Source organism: Stigmatopora nigra, chromosome 5 (assembly GCF_051989575.1).
Source record: "Stigmatopora nigra isolate UIUO_SnigA chromosome 5, RoL_Snig_1.1, whole genome shotgun sequence".
Taxonomy (NCBI): domain Eukaryota; kingdom Metazoa; phylum Chordata; class Actinopteri; order Syngnathiformes; family Syngnathidae; genus Stigmatopora; species Stigmatopora nigra.
In genome coordinates this window covers 15,930,001-15,954,000 of record NC_135512.1, presented here as the reverse complement: position 1 = coordinate 15,954,000, position 24,000 = coordinate 15,930,001, and the positions used below count along the sequence as shown (strand labels likewise).

The window sequence follows — 24,000 nt, the reverse complement described above, 5'->3', positions numbered from 1 at the left end:
ATTTTAAAAGCAACCGTATGTGTGTGTGTGTGTGTGTGTGTGTGTGTGTGTGTGTGTGTGTGTGTGTGTGTGTGTGTGTGTACATACATACACACACTCAGTGGTACCTCGAGATACGAGCTTAATTTGTTCCATTGCAACACACTCGTAACAGAACAAACAAATTTAAATGAACTACGATTACTATATACAGACACACTCAAACATACGTTTAATGTAACTACACAAAACTGAAAACTAATTTTGTTTTAATTTGTTTTACCTTTCTTCTCCGAGTTGACTCCACCTGGACGTTCAGCGGGAGTTTGTAAAACGAATACATCAAGAATTGTTTGTTTTTGCCTTCCCTTCAAAATATTTCAAAAATGATGCGCACAAACAATACTATAACGCGCAACCACTTGCCACCTTGTTAGGGTGCCTCTTTTCTACAAAATCAGAAAACTCTTGCCACTTCGCTAACATGTCTTTGATATCATTTGTAGCCAGGATAGGTTCACACCCCCGGTAGTGCCTTCTCCTCTGCCATGATGAATGTCAGCCTGGGCAGCTTCCAAAAAAGACCAGTTTTGTCACAATTTAACACTTGTTGGGGGATGTAACTTTCCTGGGCCATAACCAAGGCAAACGTGTTGATTAATTCCACCGCGGCTTTCAAATTGGAACTTGCTGCTTCCCCATGTCTAATAATCGAGTGTATTCCAGATTTTTTTTTAACCAGCCATGACTCGCTTTAAAGGGTTCTGAAGGTGTTGAAGGCGTCTCTTTCTTAAATCCTTTCGTTGTTATTAAATCCATGAAAATTCTGCTGGCTTTTTCACATAAAGTTGACTCAGTCACGCTATCTCCTGCTAACTGTTTATCTTTTATCCAAAATAAAAGACGGCTTTCCATCTCTTCACTAATGTCACTCCGCCGGGGGAAATTATAGTTAGTCCTTTGGAAAAACCTTTCATCCTCAATTGCGTCTTTCTGCTTCAGGATGGTGCATATGGTTGACATATTGCCGAGCAACTTCTATGACCCGTACTCCACTCGTATTTTTTAATTACTTCGCACCTAATACTGATGGTCAACGTTCGCCTTTTTTTGCACAGCTCTTCATTCCACCTGTTTGGTTTGGATCCATTGTTGTTTACTTTGTACTATGCATTGACTAATGGGGGAAAAAACACGAGAAAATGCAACGCTCAGCCCAGTGCTCGTAGATATGTTATACACAAAATTGTTCTCGTCTCTAGAAATAATTGTTTGCTTGAAATTTGACTTGTATCTCAAAATTCTTGTATGTCGATGTACCACTGTGTGTGTATATGTATCTCTCTCTCTCTCTCTCTCTCTCTCTCTATATATATATATATATATATATATATATATATATATATATATATATATATATATATATATATTATCTCTCTCTCTCTCTCTCTCTCTATATATATATATATATATATATATATATATATATATTATCTCTCTCTCTCTCTCTCTCTCTATATATATATATATATATACATATATATATATATACATATATATATATATATATATATATATATATATATATATATATATATATATATATATATATATATATATATATATATATATATATATATATATATATATATATATATATATATATATATATATATATATATATATATATATATATATATATATATATATATATATATATATATATATATATATATATATATATATATATATATATATATATATATATATATATATATATATATATATATATATATATATATATATATATATATATATATATATATATATATACATACACACACATACAAACACACATACACACATACGCACATACATACATACATACTGTTAATGGATATCTTTGAGAAATGGCTTTCTTTTTGCCACACTTGCCTAGTGGCAAGATTTGCGTACGTATAATTGTCCTATGGACAGACACTACCACCTCAGCTACAGATCTCTTGAGTTCATCCAGAGTAATCATGGGCTCTTGCTCTATGCTGATTAGTCTTCTTGTTCGAGGGGAAAGTTTCGAATGACTGCCGGGTATTGTTAGATTTGCTGTAGTCTGATACTCCTTCAATTTCAATATGTTGCTTGCATTGTGCTCCTTGAAATGTTTAAAGCTTGGCAATCAAACGACCAAGAAAACGCTCATCAGTAACGGCCCAACCAACATACAGAGTCGGGAGTAGCAACATGTCAAAATCGAGTATCGTAGCACCGGTAGCCTTATGTGGGAGATGGTGATTTGTTTTTTTTTGGCTTTCACAAGGCTTGATTTTCACAAGGGTCAATATATATTTGTGTTGCATCAATATTATTTGCAGCATTGCAATCGAAATTATCGTTTGCGACACTGTGATTTCCAAGGTGATGCAAAAAAAACACCTCGTGTTGAAAAAGAGTGCGAAAAGAGCCTCTTCAAGAATAGGAGTTTGTGTACCCCTCACTTATAAAGAGAAGAAAACTTTAATGAGTGTGCAATGCATAGGTGGAGCATTGTTGACATATTGTAAATTCCTGCCCAACTGAATGGGTTACATTTTGGACTAGCTCAGAAAATATATTTAGGTTTCTGTGCTATATATAGGCTGTGGTGTCTCAGACATGGAGGAAGACCCACTGAGTTGGGTTGACGTGACGGAGTAACAAGTCAAAATCTGTAAACACGCCTTACTCACAGTGTGCCGCCAGCGTTTTTTTGTCGTATGGAGAGCACATGAGTGATGGTTTGCATGCGTAGGTGTAGCAGTGTTGACAGATAGGGGCTTCACCCGGCGAACTGAGTGAATTTATAGTGTGATTGATTTCGAGTCTTAGTGATCCGGCAAATCTGGAATGCAGGTCACCAGTAGCTCATGATCTCCATACTTGATCGTCAACGGTGCCTTGTGTGCAAGAAATGTAAACGTTAATATTTATTTTTCTGTCGGACCGGTCAGTGGGGAACAATTGTCAAAGTAACTGATAATATATGTAGTTGAAAAAATGTGAATTTAGGGCAGGCTTTTGTGTGTAACGTCCCTTCTCTCACCATAACAATCTTGGGGCCAATGAAAAGAAAAGAAAACCTCAAGAAACTTGAGGTTCGAAGAGAGACATTTTTCTCCATTGAAACCTTTGATTACCTGAATATTTCATTAGTAGAGACATCCGTGAGTAGAGGTACCGTGTAAATAAATTTTATGAACAAAATTTATAAAATAATTGAATAGTTATTAAAATGTATCTGACCCGCCCAAATAAATTGCGCCACTCATATAGGCAAGCTCACAATGTACCAAATGCTCGAATGTGGCCGTTTCAAAAAGCAAAATTATCCTATGCTTTGTTTCATCCCCTTTAAATCGCTATTGTATGTACATTCAGATTTCTTTAACTCGTGTGCCAACCTGCTTCAAACAATCAAGGTGTGAAGAATTTTTCTTTTTCTTGTCACTGGTTATTCATTTGTAGATATATCTTCTCGACATTGGAACTCGTCTCAGCAATGCTGTCAGCATTTTTTGTTATCAAGAAGCCTTTAAAATGGAATAGCTGATTAGAAATTTTACTGGCTTCTCGTTTCAAAAACAAGTTATGAATGAATGAGTCTTTGAATTATTCTTTAATGGCCACGCAGCTAGGCCGGAAGAATTTGTTATTCCAGGTCCAGCCCAACCGGGACAGTTAAAACATCACACTACGAGCTTCCTGCCAGATTGCAGTGGAAGGGATAAAATGGAACATTGGGATGGGTGGTTGTTTAGAAAAATCATATCAGAACTTTTACCCCTCTTCCAAGGAAAATGAATGATAGACTTAATTTAAAAAAGCCTCAACATTAAAAGCACATGTACCTTAAGACGCCATGAAGTGAAACGCAGAGACCGTTTCATCTGAGGGCGAGCTTGAGATTCTACCAGTGGGTGTCACTAGAATGTAGACACGCAAAGCATCTCGCGACACACAAACTTCCATACATCCTCCAAACTGTGGCAGTCGTAGAGGAATGGAATAGCATTGATGGTGTGGAATGGTAATTTTATTTTAAAAAACAAAAACTAGGATTTTTTTCAGGATGTTCCCAAAAGTGGGTCTTTTGGTCTTTTGCCCTTAAAATTTGACACAGTAAAAGTAAATTTTTAATCTACACGCACCTGAATGACAACTAAATGTTTTCTTTTGCAATTTTTTCTTAAAAACTGCTCTTAGCTGAAGCCCAGTTGTCGACAGCAAGGCATGAATGGGGTGCTAAAATACTTACTGTAGTGGTCTGTATCATGGTAAAAATAACTGGAAGTGTCTACCTTTCAAGTCATTATTCAAAATTTAGCTCCCACAATTGGTCCTGTAAAAATATAAATAATAATAATTTGGAGCCCCAGATATCATTTAATTTGTGAGTTTGACACATTCTGCTTTTAAACCACCATTGACCAGATGATTGATGCTTTACTGGATGTACAACAATTATGATTGATGTGATTTTTCCCCTCCTTGTCATTGTCTGTTGTCTATTTAGTGTCTTTCTTGGTTCAGTATGATAAAGGCAACCTTTGCAGAAGAACTATGGCTTTGCTTGACAAATATGAGCTCAGTGGCGGTGAGGTCACCTGACCCCTCCATTCCGTTTTTCTCCCTCCTTTCCCTTTCAATTCCCACTCCCGATCTGCAGCTTTATGCTGACTCATTAGAATTATAATGTGTTTCCTGTCCGGAGAAATAAAGGCATAAAGTCGGAGGGAGGGGTCACGAAAAGTTGTGTGGAGTCGTAGCAGCCTGTCCCCTGCATGATGTTTAGTCAATGAGAACACATTCTATATTAAGTAGATTATCTTTACTTTTAGTATATCACACAGTCGTGCAAAACTTTTTTTTTAATGTCACTATGTAAAATGCACTTCCTGGTAGTTGCCATGTAGCAAATGAATTTATTTTATACAGACAGATTTTAAGTTTGTCACGCTGGTGTAAAATTCTTTCAAGTTATGCAGCATATGTATTGGAATTTAGCATTTTTACACAGTATTCCTTCTTTGGCAAATTGAAATTATTTCAAGGTCATGTAAAGTCAAATTGGATTTTGCAAAAGTAAAGGTGGTTGTTAATAACCATGACAAATTTGAATGAATAGAAAAATTGTTCATATAATAAAGGATTTAAAAACCTTCAGTGGTAGGATTGTGTAGATGTGTCCTTGCTGACTGTCAGTGAGCGAGTCATACGCTTGCTAAAGTTGATTATAATGTGTTTAGCATTTTTCTTCTGTCAACACAATTGTGCATGTTTGAACCATCCGAGCAAAAATACAAATCTGGAGGAAAAGATGTACAATACAGTATATTTTCCTTTTTAAAGTAACAATACCATTTTTGTATTCCATTCTTGCAACACCTCTTTTAAATGGCAAATTTCAGTATTTGGACACCCACATTCTCCTTAAAAATTATGGAGGGGTCTGAAATTTTCATCATATGTGCATGTCCACTGAGAGAGATAGTATAAAAAATATACAGAAACCACAATATGTATGATATTTGATGATTTTTTGTGTGATACAGCTGCAAATAAATATTTGAACACATGAGAACATTTGTGAATATTTGGTACAGTAGCCTTTGTTTGCATTTTCAGAGGTCAAACTTTCCCTGTAGTTTTTCACCAGGTTTGCATACATTGTAAAGATTTTCTATTGGGTTCTAGTCTAGAGACTGGATCGGCCATGCCAGAACCTTGATATGCTTCTGACGGATCCCACCCTTGATTTTACTGGTTTTCTTCGTTGGTATGATGTCGTGTTGGAAGACACATCCACAACCCATCTGACTAAGGGAAGGAGGTTCTTCCCCAAAATCTCACAATACATGGCCTCAGTCATCCTCTATTTAATACAATCCAGTCATCCTGTCCCATGATTCAAAACCTAATGCTACCACCCCCATACTTTACAATAGGGATAGTGTTCTGGGGATGGTACACATTCTTCTTCCTCCAAACACTCTTAGTGAAATTATGACTAAAATGTCTATTTTTGTTCTCATCTGACCACAAAACGGACCTTGATTCCTAGGATCATTGAGACCCACGAGATGATATCCTGCTTGGAGCTCCACTCCGATAGAGTCATGTTTAGTTTTTTCCATTTTCTAATGATGGCTCCAACAGTGGCACTTTTTTAACCAAGCTGCTTTGCAATTTCTGCGTAGCCTTGTGGAAATGTACAATTTTGTTTCTGCAGTCTTTACTCTTTGGTCTTGGCCATGTTACCAGCTGGACTCTTACTGATTCTATGGGCTGGACATGTTTTTTATGCAGCCAATTGGTGCTGTCTTTTGAGGGTTTAGGATGAAAGTAGCGCAACACTATCACAAAAACAGCATCTCGTTACCTTTTCAATTAGAGTGTGTGTGGGAGGGGAATGTAGGTCTGTATAACATATTTGTGGCTCCTAATGAAGTATTTTTTTATATCTCCTCATTTTTTGTTAATTTAAATAATGTCACCATGTGCATTGTGGAATCCTGGAAATGTGCATATTTATTGCAATGTGGTCATTGTTAAAAATGGAAAACCGACTGACACATACAATGGTAGGGGCGGGCCAGTATGCAGAGGCCACACTGTGCTTGGAATTTTGATGACACAATTTGCATTTTAAACCCACCTAAAACAAAAAAATAATCAGATAACAGACAAAGAGTTTTGGAATACAACTCGGACTTAGAATTCACTTGCTCTCATCTTGTGCCCATGTTTTTCAAACAAATTTCATGTATTTAAAATAGATCATCGTAATAACCTTACAACACCTTTAGGACTACTATATGTGTCAATTTTACTCTGCATGTAATTGTGTGTGTGTGTGTGTGTGTGTGTGTGTGTGTGTGTGTGTGTGTGTGTGTGTGTGTGTGTGTGTGTGTGTGTGTGTGTGTGTGTGTGTGTGTGTGTGTGTGTGTGTGTGTGTGTGTGTGTGTGTGTGTGTGTGTGCTTGTGTGGTTGTGTGCAGATTTTAGTGTACAGTAATCCCTCAAATATTGTGGTTAATGTAGATCAGAAATGCCTGAAATAATTGAAAAATTGCGATGTTGGGTCACACCTTTTATAACTTTTTTTCTGTGATGAATCTTAGTAGCAAGAGTGGCTTCTGCTTATGAGTTTCAGGGTGGATTTTCATTTTTATGAACTTAAAAAGAATAATAATATTAGCAGAAATATTCGTGATAAGTGAAGACGTGATAATCGAGGGATTACTGTATGTACATATGCAGGCACGCATCAGAGTGCTTGGGCCACCCTTTAGAGGCCGGGTAACACATTTTGCAAATGCCAAGCTGCATAGGGAGTCAGCGAAGGAAACCTGAGCTATAACTCAGACTGCAGTAACTCTTGCTGTCCCTCTCACCAACATGGACTCTCTCATTCTCTCTCTCTCAAACACGCACACAAACAGTAGATCCATTTACCCATTTTTCACCTACAGAGCATAGCCACCTCCTTGTTTTCGTAGATAGACAACTGCAAAAGAGAAAACTGCAATTTGGTCATGGGTTTTCTTACCTAGACCCTTTGTTGACAGAAAAACAAAATTTTTACAAGGCTCTGATGTAAGATGGGGTGACACCTCCACATGCATGTCTAATGGGAGGGGAGAAGTGACACCAAAATGCCTTCACGGTGACTGCCTGCTCTTTTCAGCTTTTAGTGTCTGTGTTTTTTGGCACATGCTCTCACTGTCTCCTCCTTTTTATTATTTCAAAGTGGATTGAAATTGATTCTTCTTTGTGGGGAGTGTTGTAAAAACATTAGAGACAGAGGCATTTTGTATATAACTATACAGTGTTCCCTCGCTTATCGCGGTTAATGGGGACCGGGACCCCCCGCGATAAGTGCATTTCCGCGAAGTAGGTATTCCCCTTCCAAAATGCTTAATTTGAATTTAACTCCAATTTTTTTAAAATTTATTTTTATTTTTTTTACCCCCTGTATACAGTACACCATATAGAATACGGGTAGAGAGAATGAAATTCATGTTATAACAAAAAAAACCTGTAAAATATGTTGTTTAAATGTAATATTTGTTTTTTGTTTTTTTCCAAAAAAATCCGCAAAGCTCTGCATCCGCGTTAACTGTACCGCGAAGTAGCGGGGAACACTGTATACTAGGAGAACATTATTAACACATCACCTTGCTATGGGAGAATGTAGTCGCATAATAGAAATTAGTGTGACAATTTGGTGAGGGTTTTTTTACTCTTGGTTTATTTGCCAGCCTAGTTAGGGGTTTTCTTCAAATTATGTAATATTGTATATTTGTTAAACAAGAGGTCAGTCCAATTTTGTATGGCTCTTCAACAATGCAATGTTTTCTTTAAGAAATATTTTCTCGAGTTTTTAAATCTTTTTATTGTTTTCAGGCATTTGCTACTCCTGTCTTTTCAGTGGATGATCACTGCTCCATTGATTTACCAGGTTGTCATGTCGTATCAAGTTAAAACATAACTAAATTAATTTTGGAGTGTACATATATCTGCTTTACTGACTCCTCCTTGTTCACTCCTACCCCCAGTCCTCCTATAATCTGCTACATATTTTCATGCACGGGCAGAGAACTACTTACAGAGTGTACCAAAATATTGGTGTTCGGTTCCAAATCGGATCCATATGAAGATTTTGTGCCCCACCTGTTTATAGTTTAAATTTAATTATCCGTTACATGCTCTGTTTTGGGTTATTTCACATGGGCGCATTATTATCCGTTACATGCTCTGTTTGGGGTTATTTCACATGGGCGCAGAACACTTGTCAGCAGCTTTTATTACACTGAGCAACCTTATTTTGGTGGATCTAAGAAAAATCCAAACTCTCCTTCACCTGGAGAAATCCTTTTTTAACAAAGTTAGCCACTGTGCCGAAGCTGTTGATGTGACTTGATCAGAGAAACCTATCAGACACAGCATGGCAGAGTAGATGCTGCTGTTTTGCAATGGCAGTGATCAGATATTTTTGTATTTTGCCCGACGTCCCACTGAACACTCAATTAGTGGACAGGTGGTAATGTAAATCTGGTTTCTCTCAGAAATGAGAGAAAGAAGTTCCACATAATTTCCTTTGTTTGTGGATGCAGCGCTTTCATCGTGTCCCCGAAATGAAAGTTGACAGTCTATCAAACTTTTTAAGATTTCCCTATTTTTCTTTACCTTTTCGTTGTGGCGCTCCATTTCCCTGCGCACTCGCATGCTGAACTGTAACACCACTCAGGTTTCCCCAAAAGCTTTGGAGAGCACCGTTGCTTTCAAGTGTTCGACAGTGCGTCTCGTTGCTTTGGGTTAACAAGTCAAATTTTGCAAATCCAGTGTTGCTCAAAACACCATGTCGATCGGTGGCAAATAACAAGCACTCCCAGCAATTCAATTTGCAGTATTCCTCGGAGCCCATGAGCCAGGAGTAGTGTATTTTCAGTGTCCGAATTGAACAATTGTGCAAATAATTAATCAAAAACGCTGGGTTCCCTCTCTTCGTTGTCTGAGTCACTCACATTGCCATGTGCCTCCACAGAAATGATGCCGGCTTTGGCAAAAGCTCGAACAACAGTGCAAGCAGACACGTTAGTCCAAGCGGCCATAATCCATTCACAAATAGTGCCGTAACTAGCCGGTGCTGCCTCCCACTCTACGTAAAGCTGTGTTTGCCACCTATCATCCATTGTTCCCATGCCGCTCGCAACTTTGCTTTGAACGCCCGGTTGATGCCGATGTCCAGCGGTTGGAGTTTCTTAGTTAAGCCTCCGCAAATGACGGCAAACTCAGAGTTCATTTTCGTGACTTGGTTTTTCACCGCTGTTGTGAGATGGGCACGCGTGGAGTCGCAAATCAAGAGTGACGGCGAGCCATCCGGGCTCTTAACATACACCTCACGTAGCCAATCTATCATTTCCCCTCATTCATCCAGCCCTTTTGTTTTGCTTTCACGATTACTTTTCTTTTGGCAGCGTCTTTCGCTTGAAAATCCCCATAGGTGGTAGTGTCTGTCTAATTCCCTAATTAAGTGATTTAAAAGAAACTTACAAATGCAAAGTGGTGCATATTTAATCACATAGGTCACACTTAAAAGTCTAAAAAAAATTCCAAAGTGGAGAGGGTGGCTAATCAGTATGCACTAAATTCAAGATTCTATAGATGTCGCTGGATGACTGATGGTTCTGAAAATACAACTTCAGGAGCAGGTTAAGAAAGAGTGAGATCAATTTAAATAGGAAATAAGTTTATTACCGGACCACTGTCTGTCGTCCTCACAATTCTCTCTGAATGACCCGTGGGTACGTCTTTATATGGTTTCTATGACAACGACCAAACTCTGGGCAAAGTTTGATTAATCAGTGACAAGTCTCCATGGCAATGACCAAACTTTGGGCAAAGTCTGATTAATCAGTGGCAAGTCTCCATGGCAACAACCAAACTTTGGGCAAAGTCCGGTTAATCATTGTCAAGTCCCCATGACAACGACCAAACTCGGACCAAGTTCCTAATGACAACAATGTTTCAATACTTACAAAAACTGATACAATAGGAACAAGCAAATGCCAAGCGACATTGTCATTTTATCTTAATGTTATCTTACAATTCCCTCCTGTTGTAAGTATAAAAACATTGGAACTTTGTTTGTTAGCGACGCTACTTTTGAACAAAATTCTTCACAAATGATTTTTTAACTGGAGTTTAGACTGATCAGAAGGGGGCAAAAACCCTTCAAGCAGTTGAGGGAAAATTGCTCCCTTGACCTCCTGCTGGGGACGATCGCCTCATGGTCTGGCGTCTCAGAATAGGAAAGACATATTAATCTGTGTTAGACAGTAGGGCAACATCAGGGTCAGATTGGGATATGGATTGTTGCATGTTTATATCAGTTAGCGTTACCTGGGTTTCAACAATCATGGTACGGTCGAATGTGGCATTCATGGTACATTTGATCAAAGCTGAGAAGCATGGTAAACAACAGGTTAAAATAACAAGCACGAGAGCAATAACAGTTACAAATGGTACGAGGGCTTTCAAAAGTGGCTGTGTCCATGAGCCTGAGAGGAACCAGTCAAGCCTCATTTTGGAACCGGATATCCATTCACAGCGCTCCGCATGTTCCTCATAGCCTGCAGGGCATCATTGACCAAGCAGGACGCGCCGGCAGGGATGAAGGCGCATCACGAGTGTCCCACCACGGCACACACACTTCCTTGCTGGGCGGCCACTCTGTCAAGAGCAGAAAAGCCTTGGAGAATCACCTGGGCCATGTTGGCTACCCGGGCCTCTCGGCTTTGCCGCAGCCGGACTGATGCGCCGACACAGGCCCGTAACCTGCAGTCAATGGTCTCCAGACGGAGGGCGTTTCTTGCCACTCCCACCCAGGGGAACAGAGCCATTGGGATTTTTTAGGAGACTGACCAGTGTTTGTGTTTGAGGGGTACATCCGAGCCCCACACTGGATCGTGGTCGTAAGCTCCAACACTCGTTCATCAGCTTTGACTGTGGTGGCCAACTTGGTGAAGTTAGCGGTCAAAATCACACGGTGAGGTCCATCCCCTTGTGGAGATGACGAGTACCAGGTCGCCTGTGGACAGGACCTCCTGTGTGGGAGACTGAGAAAATGTCGGCAGATATAACCACTGAATGAGAGAATCTGTTTCTCCAGTCTCCTCCACCACCAGTCTGAGTCTTACTGTTCCATTGGTTCTTTCAATGAGTCCAGCACTTTGCGGGCGGCAGGCGCAATGATACATCAGGTAAATTCCAAGATGCCGTCCCATAGCTTGGCTCACGCAGCTCACGAAGCGAGCACCACTCCAAATGACTCGTGGTATTCCATGGCTTGGAATGAACCTTTTGCATATGGCTTTTGCGACTGCCCTGGCGTCCGCTTTCTTAGATGGGCATATCTCACCCCACTTGGTCAATTACCACCAGACAGTACTTGTATATGACACCTTGGTTCAGCTCGATGAAATTCATGTTCAAAACCTGAAGACAGTTTCTGCAAAATTTTTAAAGTAGGTTTGGAGACCTCTGGGACTATACTTTCCCTCCTGTTGAGACATGGCTCCTCCCATGGCTCAATTTCACAATCAGTTCAAACAATGATCGTGGAATTCATGGCTTGCTTGCATGGAAGCTGTTTTTGTGTTGCGTGGCTCCTGTTTCCATTGTAGTTTCTCTTTTTATGGTCGTTTATTTTAAAATATATTATATATATATACTATATATATGTGTATGTATATATATATATATACATATATATATATATATATATATATATATATATATATATATATATATATATATATATATATATATATATATATATATATATATATATATATATATATATATATATATATATATATATATATATATATATATATATATATATGTGTGTGTGTGTATATGTGTATATACACATATACACGTATACACATGTATGTATGTGTATATGTATGTGTATATGTGTATATATGTATATGTGTAAATGTGTATATGTGTATATGTGTATATGTGGATATGTGGATATGCGGATATGCGGATATGCGGATATGCAGATTTGCGTATTTGCGTATATGCGTATATGCGTATATGCGTAAATGCGTATATGCGTAAATGCATATATGCGTATATGTATATATATTTATATATGGGTATATATATATGTATATATGGGTATATATATATATATGTATATATATATATATATATATATATATATATATATATATATATATATATATATATATATATATATATATATATATATATATATATATATATATATATATATATATATATATATATATATATATATATATATATATATATATACATACATATATATATACCCATATATACATATATATATACCCATATATAAATATATATACATATACGCATATATGCATTTACGCATATACGCATTTACGCATATACGCATATACGCAAATACGCAAATCTGCATATCCGCATATCCGCATATCCGCATATCCACATATACACATATACACATATACACATATACACATTTACACATATACATATATACACATATACACATACACACATATATACGACAATGCCTATGTCTGATAGATATATATAGATAAATAGATAAATATATGTATATATATATATATATATATATATATATATATATATATATATATATATATATATATATATATATATATATATATATATATATATATATATATATATATATATATATATATATATATATATATATATATATATATATACACACACATATATTTATCTATTTATCTATATATATCTATCAGACATAGGCATTGTCGTCATCATTGACTTGACAAAAAGCCTAGTAGTCATCATACCCTCAGCTGCGTATGACGAAATTGTATAGTGCTTCTCCACAGGTCCGCCATCCCAGGCAAGACCCCTTAACTGACATATTCAGACTTGTTAGCACTCCGCCACGATGGAAACATCGCATCACCTCTTGAGCGCCATCAATCCGGCGATTGCAAGTTGCCTCACCAATGCTAACAAGAATAAAATGTATTACTTACCTCTCACTGTCTTCTTACTTACCCTCCCTCAGTTCGCCTGTAGAAGGCAGATCCACGCCAAAAATTGTGGGTAATGGATCGGGCGTTTGTCAAAAAGATACTAGGAAGCGGGGCTCGGAGTAGTTGTTGTCGTAGCTTAGCCGCAATGGCCGCTCGGCATCCGCTCTTTTGCTTCCTTTCTCTTCGCCGTCTATGGCGTGGGTTGGATATCCTCGGAGATCCCGGAGGTGTCCGGATGTTCTTGGGGATATCGAAGGTCACTTTGTAGTAAGTCATGAAATTGGGTGTCTTGCCTTTCAACGAATGAACTGGAGAGCAATGAGCCGCTGCGCCCGAGCGCGCCGCCATCTTGAGTTTATTCTGAGTATAGTCTCAATTGTAACGCTTTCACCTTTTTTTGCATATGGAGACAATAAAACCAATATAAAAGTGTTCCCAATGGTTTTATGGCATTGCTTGCTAAGTAATAATCTTTCCAATCAATATTGGAGTGGTTGGCGTTTCGTTTTATCAGAAAGCTTATCTCCCCTGTCTCCTCAAACGTTTCAACTGAGAGAACCTTCTTACAGTGCAAAAAGATCCACATCCCCCTCTTGGCTATTTTCACGTCTGTTCGTTGGTCAGCAACGCTTGGTATGGACGTTCCCACTTTAAGGCACCACCTGGCACCACCACTGGTCCGGCTCCTGCTGAGAAGCACAGTCTTTCTCTGCTGAGCCAAATTCAATGCATTTCCTTCAATATTTTTCTTTTTTTTTTCAATCTCTCTCTCTCGCTTTCTCGCTCTCTCGCTCTCTCACTCTCTCTCTTTCTCTCTCACTCATCACTCCTTCAGCTGCTTTTCCTACACTGTCTTTTTTATGCACTTGCAATAATCTTTTCTTCATGCTTTCAAAACTCTTTTCTATTCACTTACCAAAATCTTTTCTATTCACTTACTAAAATATTTTCTATTCACTTACCAAAATATTTTCTATTCACTTACCAAAATATTTTCTATTCACTTACCAAAATATTTTCTATTCACTTACCAAAATATTTTCTATTCACTTCATCAAACCTTCCACATCCTTTAAACTGGGACAAAAACCATGCCTCTCCACCCATCGCAGCAGACACATGCAACTCCAAACACTACGCATCCGCACATACCCCACATCCGGTAACCCTCTGATCTCCATCCTGCAGTCTGGCAACAAACCCATGTCCCTTGTCGCTTTCCGACCCATATTAATCACTTAATTAATAGTTTAAACAACAATTTTATTCTAAATTTACAGAAATTCATCTCTACTTCGTGATTCACCCAATATCTCTGAATACACTAAGACCAAAAGTCCCCGACTTTGTCTTAGGAAAGTCCCTGACTCTATTAACAGACCAAGACTATAAGTCCCTGACTTATTCTTGTCCTACTTACGTTGGTCCCTGACCACAAACTATAATGTTCTATGCACGTTGGTCCCGGACCACAAACTATAATGTTCTATGCACGTTGGTCCCGGACCACAAACTATAATGTTCTACGCACGTTGGTCCCAGAAAAAAATCTATTATGTTCACCGTAAGTTGGTCCCAGACCGCAAACTGTTAATACTACTGCAGTGATAATACTCATTCAAATTACCACACTTCACAGAGACAGAAATCAAAGGGTGAACTCACGATCTTTCGCGTTCTGAACATGCCCTAGTTAGGGGGACTCGTCACCAGATCACCGGAGCGGCTAGGGAACGTCCGCCGGGTTGACTCTTTCAATGGAGGATGCTGTTGTTGTTGTTGTTGCACTACAAGCGCCTGAGGATTACCCTCAGACAGCGCTAGAGCTGCCACTGGAACGCGGATTATTTCATCCGGGGGGTAGTCGGAGGTGAGGGGCAGTCAAATATCTCCGGCTGGATGAAAAACGTAGGGTGCCACGTTCGTTGTTGGCAGCTCTGAGTGGTATTTGTTGGAATTCGCAGGCCGCGGCGAGCGGCCTCTCAGGAGACAACACGTGAAGGTTTCCAACTTTGTCTCCCGGATGCTGTTGTCGTGCTCCGTTGTCGCTCCGGCAATTGTTGGCTGTTGGGTCTCGGGTTTTCGGCACCAAAGTATGAAAGATATGAAAATACAACTTCAGGAGCAGGTTAAGAAAGTGAGAGATCAATTTAAATTGGAAATAGGTTTATTACCGGACTGCAGGACGGGGGAGGATGCTCAAACAGCTGGAAGGGAACAAGCACAGCCTCTTCGTGGCCCCTTCCATTCAACCAGACATCTGGGCAAATGTGCTTCGTCAGGCGCGCACCCCACGACTCGGACCATCGGCCCGGTCAGGGAGCTGGCGCCACCGAGACCCTGGAGTCTCCCCCCCCTCACCTTTTTGAGATGGGGGGCCTGGTATCCGGCACTGGCCTCCCGCCTCCTCCTCCTTGCCGGAGATGTCGAAACGAACCCGGGACCTGACGGAGATTGCCACCACTGCCACCGTCCGATCCGTCGCGGCCAACCTCCGCTCCATTGCTCCGCCCCTTCCTGCCCCGCCCTATGCCACAAACAGTCGGCCTGCAGCGGCCTCTCCCGGCGGTTGCAGACCGGCCCTTGGAGGTGCGTGGCCCACGGAGGCCAACCTCCCGGCCCTCCCCCTTCGGGAGGGCGGATTTGTTGCTCCTGCAACAAGGCATTCAAGACTGGGATCCGCTTCCTTGCATGCGCGGAAACCAGTTGTGGAGCGATGACCCACCGCGGAAGGCGCTGCCGTGGAGACACCCCCGAGGCGTCCCCATGGAGATGCCCACTGCACAGGCCCCGAATCGAGACCGCAACGCGGCCGGCCTTGCAGTCCAACCCCTGTCTGACTCCCAGCACAAAGTGAAATGCACCGGCTGCCAGCGTACCATCGCCAAGACGACCCAGCCCCTCACCTGTCGAGTCTGCAGAGCCCCCTACCACCAGTCCTGCTCAGGCACTACCCGTGATGCTGCGGCAACTATGAGGCCATCTGACACCTGGTCCTGCCCACAATGTGCCACCACCCCGACACTGGTTACCTCCCAACCCCAACCCAACCCCCCAAACCCCCTCCTACCCTTCCCAAGACCAAAGACGGACATCCCCAACGTAGCCAAGAGATCCACGCTGCGCATCTTGCAGTGGAATGCTGACGGCGTGAAGACAAAGTCTGCCGAGCTGGAAAAGCGGATGGTCGAAGGCAAGTACGACATTTGCTTGATCCAGGAAAGCAAGCTGCGGGCCAAAGACTCCACCCCGACCTTCCCGGGGTATGCTGTCGTCCGTGCCGACCGCCCCAAAGACCAACCCGGGGGCGGACTCATGACCCTGATCAAAGACGACCTCTCCTTCATGAACCTGGGCGCCTCCCTGCGGGGCCTCCTGGAGTCGTCCACGATCAAGGTACGTGTGACCCGGCACCGCTGGCTGACGGTGCACAACCTCTACGCACCCCCATGCCGAGATCCGGGACCAAATTCCGAACTGGACCTCACCTGGATCGGGGCGAACACCGACGTGATCGTCGGCGGTGACCTAAACGCCCACTCCGGCCTCTGGGACTACAACCAGCCAAGCGACAAGCGTGGGGCCGACATCGAGGACTGGCTGCTGAGGAACTCCATCACCCTCCTTAACAACGGGTCGGCAACAAGGGTGAACCGAAGCACCGGCGGGCTTAGCACACCCGACCTCACCTTTGCCCACCCGCGGCTCGCCAACCATGCCGAATGGACTGTTGATGAGGACCTTGGATCCGACCACCTACCCCTGTCCATCTCAGTGGCCTGTGTCGTCCGCCCGTCGTGCCCGCCCCTACCAACGGCACGGTGGAACCACAAAGACGTCGACTGGGCAACCTTCACTCAAGACGTAGAAGATGCAGTACTGAGTTTTGGAACCAACACGCCCCCGCCGCTGACCAACCGCCTCTCCCGCTTCACGACCCTGTTGAAGGAGGTGGGGAAGCGCGTCGTTGGCAAATCCCGGAGAGGCAAGACGAGCAATACCTCGATGTCGGCTGACGTGAGATCTGCTATCAAAGACCGCAATCGCCTACGCCGCTCCATAATCACCCACAGAGAAGACTGGCTGGCCGCTTGCAGGAAAGTGAACTCACTCACCCGGTCGGCCAAGGAAGCAAAGTGGGCTGCCCTATTGGAGGAGCTGGAGTTCAACCCGGACACCAGCAAAACGAGGCGTTTGATCCGCTCTCTCAGCGGATCACCCGATAACTGCGCGCTCACTGAGTCCTTGCAACACAACGGCCGCCTCTACACCACCAATGTGGGGAAAGCCGATGTTTTTGCAAAGCACTATGCCGCAGTGTGCAGACTCTCCTTCTCCAAAGAAGAACGACACCGCATCCGAGAAGCGAAGCAACGGCTGGATGCCCCATCAGCTGACGGCGAGAGCTGCGCAGATTTCAGCGAGCGGGAGCTCAAAACTGCGATCCATCAGATGCGACCGACGGGCGCCCCAGGCCCGGACGATATCCCCCCCATCCTTCATCAAGGCGCTGGGACCTGCGGCCAGGCGGGAACTCCTGGGAATCTTCAATGAATCCTTCAAATCCGGTTCCTGCCCGCAGGCATGGAGAGAGGCAACCATCCTACCTCTCAGGAAGACTGGCAAACCTGCCAGTGACATCTCTTCCTATCGTCCAATCAGCCTGACCTCGTGCGTGGTGAAGACCCTCGAGAGAATCATCCACAACCGAGTGTACTACGAGGCAGAAACCGGAGGTTGGATCTGCAGAGAGCAGGCGGGCTTCCGCAAACTGAGGAGCTGCGAAGACCAGATCCTCCACGTCACGCAGACCATTAGCGACGGCTTCCAACGGACAAAACCGCTCCGCGGAGTGATGGCCCTGCTGGACTACAGCAAAGTCTACGACCGTGTCTGGAAGGAGGATCTCCTCCTGACGGCGCTGGACGTAGGCATGCCAGCCCAAACTGCCCGGTGGTTAAAGAGCTTCCTCTCCGACCGCCGAGCCAGGGTCCTAATAAACGGGGAGCGGGGAAAGTCCGTTCCACTGCGCCAAGGTCTCCCCCAAGGCTCTGTCCTTGCACCCCTCCTCTTCGTGTTATACATCAACAACCTCCGAAGAGTCATCCCAGCAGGGGTCGACATCGCGCTTTATGCCGACGATGTTGCCCTGCTGGCACAGAGTACACGCAAGGAAGACGCTGAGGCGGCGATCCAGAACGCAGTCGGAGCTGTCTGTGAGTGGAGCTGCAAAAAGAAGATGAAGTTGAACGCCTCGAACAGTGAGGTCACTTTCTTCTCAACCGACCCAAGGGAGGCTTCCTGGACACCGTCCGTCAATGTGGGAACAACGAGCCTGCGCTTCAACCCCACCCCCAAATTCCTTGGGGTAAAGCTCGACAGGTGCCTGAGTTTCGGGCCACACGTGAAGGCCGTCACCAAGACAGTGGCTTCCCGAAACCGCATCCTTGCCTCTCTGACCACAAAAGACTGGGGTTGGCAGAAAAACAGCCTACGCTCTGTCCACCTCGCCCTTCAGCGGAGCGTCATGGACTATGCCGCCCCAGCATGGCAACCCTTCCTGTCGCGGTCCCGACTCGACGACCTTGGTCGCGCCCAGAACAGTGCCCTGCGCATCGTGACGGGCCAACTGAGGACTACACCAGTTGAGGCGCTGCAGCTAGAAGCGGGCGTGTGCTCCTACTCCTCGCGAGTAAACCAACTAGCAGCCATCTCCTTTGAAAAAGCCCTCCGCCTTCCTCCTGATCACTCTCGGCACGAACTTGCTACTAAGACAGTCGTGCACCGTCTCCAGCGTTCCAGCTGGCGCAAGACCGCGTCGGGAATTATGTCCGCCCTCCCCCCCGCCCTGTCCAACCAACGAGAGGTCCTCCCGCCCCCCATCGGGTGCCCATGGGTGAACGACACCGACCTCTGGACGGTCTCTGCAACCCTTGGGAGTGCCACAAAACTCGATCCCCTGCCAGTCCTTCGGGAACGTGCCATCTCCGCCATCCGTGCAGTCGCACCAGAGGTCACCATCTACACCGACGGCTCTGCTACTGATGGAACAAGGGCCGGCGGGGTGGCAATGATCGTCACCACTGGAGATCCGGCAGACCCAATCACCACGCACTCAAAGCCGATGCGTGGGGCCCCTTTCACGTCCTCCTTCGAGGAAGAGAAGGCGGCCATGACGATGGCCCTGCAATGGCTAACTGACACGGACATAGCTGGTGACGTCGCAGTGTGCTCGGACAGTCAATCACTACTGACTGCCATCGCCAGCCACTCGGCCGACACCGGCGAAATCCGTTGTCTGCTGAACCAGCGCAGGGCTCGGACAGCCCTCCTGTGGACCCCAGGTCACTGCGGGTTGCCTGGGAACGAGATGGCAGACGCCCTAGCGAAGGAAGCCGCCTCCTCCAAGGTCGACGAGCCACGACCAATCTCATTCGCCCCAGCCAAGGCAGCCATCAGACGACTAATTCGCGACAATCCACCTAGACCGGATCATCGCGCAGCGGTCGTCTACCCAAAATATAACTGGCGCCTAGACTGTGCGCGCGTGAAGAACCGGAGCGACGCGGTTCTCATCGCCCGCCTCCGCTCGGGCCACCACCCAAGCCTGAGAGCCTACCGTCACCTTCTCAACCCCACCCTCGACCCAACCTGCCCCCTCTGCCGGGAAGAGACGCAAGACCTTGAACATTGGCTCCAGCGTTGCCCCGGCCTTTCTTCCCTCCGCCTCCAGATCTTCGGTGTCGCCTCACCCCCCTTGGACATGCTGGTGACTGAGCCGTCGAAGGTGCTAGCGCTAGCCAGGCGTACCCTATGTTAGGGCCACCTGGGCGCTGCCTCTACAACAACAACAACAACAACAACAAACAGCTGTGAACCACTCACAGTCTGTCATCCTCACAATTCTCTCAATGACCAGTGGGTCCGTCTTTATATAGGAAAACAGGGCATGGTATGGTTTCTATGACAACGACCAGACTCTGGGCGAAGTCTGATAAAATCAGTGACAAGTCTCCATGGCAACGACTAAACTTTGGGCAAAGTCTGATTAATCAGTGGCAAGTCTCCATGGCAATGACCAAACTTTGGGCGAAGTCCGGTTAATCCGTGTCAAGTCCCCATGACAACGACCAAACTCGGGGCAAGTTTCTTATGACAACGATGTTTCTATACTTACAAAATGGATACAATATGAACAAGCAATTGCCAAGCGACGTTGTCATTTTATCTTAATGTTATCTTACAATGACGCTGACAGCTTGACTGTCTGGGTACATTGCTTGCTGAGGTTGAAAAGGCGGGCGTGTGAAAGGGGAATGTGCGTGCCTATTAGCAGTCGACGATTATGTTTTTGTCTGTTATCAGTGATTGTGATGGCAACAATTGGTGGTTTACTAAATACTTATTTTCCCCACTGTATATAAAATTAAAGTTTTTGATTGGTAGTGGGCCTTATAGTCCAAAAAATTGGGTGGCATTACAACATTATTGAAGTATAGCGTGAAAAAATACTTCTTAATATCTCAAAATTGCTGCTTAATGCGCTAGGTGAGGTATTGCAAGTCTAAGGAATACAGGTATTATAGGATAAACACCTTTTTGAGACTGGTAACGAAAAAGCATTTTATGGTCAACGTGGGAGTTTTTGTGTTATTATCCATTGAAGTCTCGTGTGGTAAGCCCAGCATTTTTTGATCTTCACTTGTCCCCCTATTTTCCTTCTAGGATTACCTACAAGGAGACAGCACCAAAGCATATAACAAGTTGGGTTGGAAGCCAAAGGTGACTTTTGAGGTGAGTCTTCGCTTAGCTGTATCACTAAGCAGCTGGTTACACGGATGGAGTCAGTTTTAATTGCAAAGCAGCATAATGTGTAGGATTTTTTCCAACATGGTCAGGTTGATTTACATATTTATATGGCATGTGTGGAGGTTAAATGAGATACATAGAAACTGCCATATTTTCCATTGCTAATTATTTTAACTGATGAATACCCACTGACCATGAACATATTTTAATCTTAATTTAGTTTTGGCATTTGCAATGGTGGACAACTGAACTACTTATTATATGTAATTTCCCGAATACGGGATGAATTAAGTCATCCAATACAATACTGAACTGAATTTGTGTACCAGCTATTGTACCCACTGCATTATCAGCATGTCATCACACGACTCATTGGCTAATCAGTATGGGATGTGGGTGGTAGAGTTGTCTTTTTACCAAAGGTTGTGGCCCAGCTTTAAGACTGTAATTGGGGGTGTGGAAAACTTGTTTGTTTACAAATTTTAAAAACGTGTATTATACTGACTTTTTAGTAGGCCAATGTACTACAAAATAATATTGTGCTGGTGAGAACTGAGTTTTTGTCGAACAAATTCATTTTTAGACATTTTACCCCTTTGAGCTTTAGTGGTCCCTACACAGGACATTGGACTGATACTCAAAAAAATGGGGTAGGTTTTAATATTAATGCTTGAAAGGGTTAATATTCATTCATTTTCTGAACCGCTTATCCTCACACGGGTCGCAGAGTATGCTGGAGCCTATCCCAGCTGACTTTAAGCACCACTGAATTGGTGGCCAGCTAATTGCAGGGCAGGGACAACCATTCCCCACTTTCCAGGGGCAATCTTAATATGTGCAACCAGCCCTACCAAGCATGTCTTTTTTTGCAATGTGGGAGGAAACCAGAGTACTCATAGAAAACCACACAATCCCTGGGAGAACATGCAAACTCCACACAGTGGGGACCGACCTGGGATCGAACTCATGACCGCAGAATTGTGAGGCCTGCACGCTAATCACTCGCTCGCTGGGCCGCCAAATGTGTTAATAGTGAGGCAATTATACATAAATGTTTTACAGATTTTAATAATGTTATCATTATTATTATTTCAGAGATGTAATAGAAGTTATTTGTCATACAGCCAACAACAAAGTTCAATTTTCATCGATTTATTCATTGCTTGAATACCAAGTGAAGTCTTGGTCTACATTCTAGATAAATGCATGATTTCATTTTTTAAATCTTTATTATCAACAGTATTGGCTTCTTAGCAATGACTTCTGAAGCTTATACGGTGAAGAGATTTTTCTATGTTCATGCCATGAATTTTCCTTACTAGTAACCAATAAATGCTATGCCCATGTAGGAGCTGGTGAAAGAAATGGTGGATGCAGACATCGAGCTGATGAAGAAAAACCCAAATGCCTGAGAAAGTCAGTTATTGGCACGGACGTGTCAACATTACCCCCAACAGACAGGAGAAGAAATAAGGCATTCGGAAAGGGTTTTTTTTCTGAAATTACTCATTGATTGATGATTGCCTTAGTCATATGTAGGGTGAATAAATTGAATTAATGAACTTCATGAATCTGATTTTCCCCTTTGTAAATCAATAATTGCAATTTTTAAATCCATATTTTCGTTAGTGTTTTTATACACTACATGGTGATATTCGTTCAGTTTTTTTCACCGTTTATCCTCACACGGGTCGCAGGGGGTGCTGGCGCCTATCCCGACTGTCTTTTTGCACCAGATAGGGGGAACCCTGAACTGGTTGCCAAACCAATCGCAGAGCACGAGGAGACGGACAACCATTCACCAACCCCTCGGACCTCGAGGCACTCCAAAAAGAAATTTCTAAAATATTAAAATGAATATAAAACAAATGTTCTCTTTTCCACTTTAATATTGAACATGATTAAAAATATATATTTTGTATCCTTTTTAAATGAAATAAAAATGATTAAAAAACGTTTTCCCATACTGAGAAAAAAAGCCTCAAATAGTCATTGTTTTAGAGCTATAAAAATGAATATTTAGGTATTTTGATCCAGTTATTTTATTCATTTTTTAAATACAAAAAAGGATAAAAAAATTTCTATCTAAAATGGTTCGGACCACTGGAAGTCGATTTGACGTAAATGCCGCCCGCGAACCAACCCGAGTTTGACACCCTTATATATAGGTATATAGGCTATAAAGGTACATTGTTTTTCACATTACATGAAACAAAACGTGTATCCACCTTCTAGGTGTTGTATATCACATCAAAATCAAATTCGCAGGATTTCCTACGTTTACTGCCTTTGCCCATTTTTCTCATCTCGTAATAAAGAGACATTATTTGCAATTCTAGTATACTTTCCTGGCATCAAGCACCGTGACGGTTGTTTGGAACCAGTTGAGAGTAGCATTAGCTTTCTGTGCGGGTTGCTGTCGTGTTGGTGTTGGAAAATGCACTGGCTGGACTCATGTAACCTGCTCCCACGGCTCTAATATTTGCGCGAGAAAAAATATTAGAAATAGTTCCCGATCAGATCGAGGCCCAAACTTACTGAATTAAAGGTTGTGATGAATGAATGCACCAAATATGAAACTATTTTTGTATATTTACACGACC

At 42.9% G+C, this 24,000-nt stretch overlaps 1 protein-coding gene across 1 annotated transcript in view; it reads left to right on the top strand.

The window, feature by feature from the left end:
- The window catches only part of gmds (GDP-mannose 4,6-dehydratase), an 88,046-nt gene extending 65,086 nt beyond the window's left edge, over positions 1-22,960 (top strand). Inside the window, exons 10-11 of the mRNA XM_077717847.1 lie at positions 21,314-21,382; positions 22,747-22,960. Coding sequence (XP_077573973.1) covers positions 21,314-21,382; positions 22,747-22,809 — 132 coding nt within the window. The 3' untranslated portion in view covers positions 22,810-22,960. The remainder of the gene's footprint in view (positions 1-21,313; positions 21,383-22,746) is intronic.
- Positions 22,961-24,000: the final 1,040 nt, after the last annotated feature.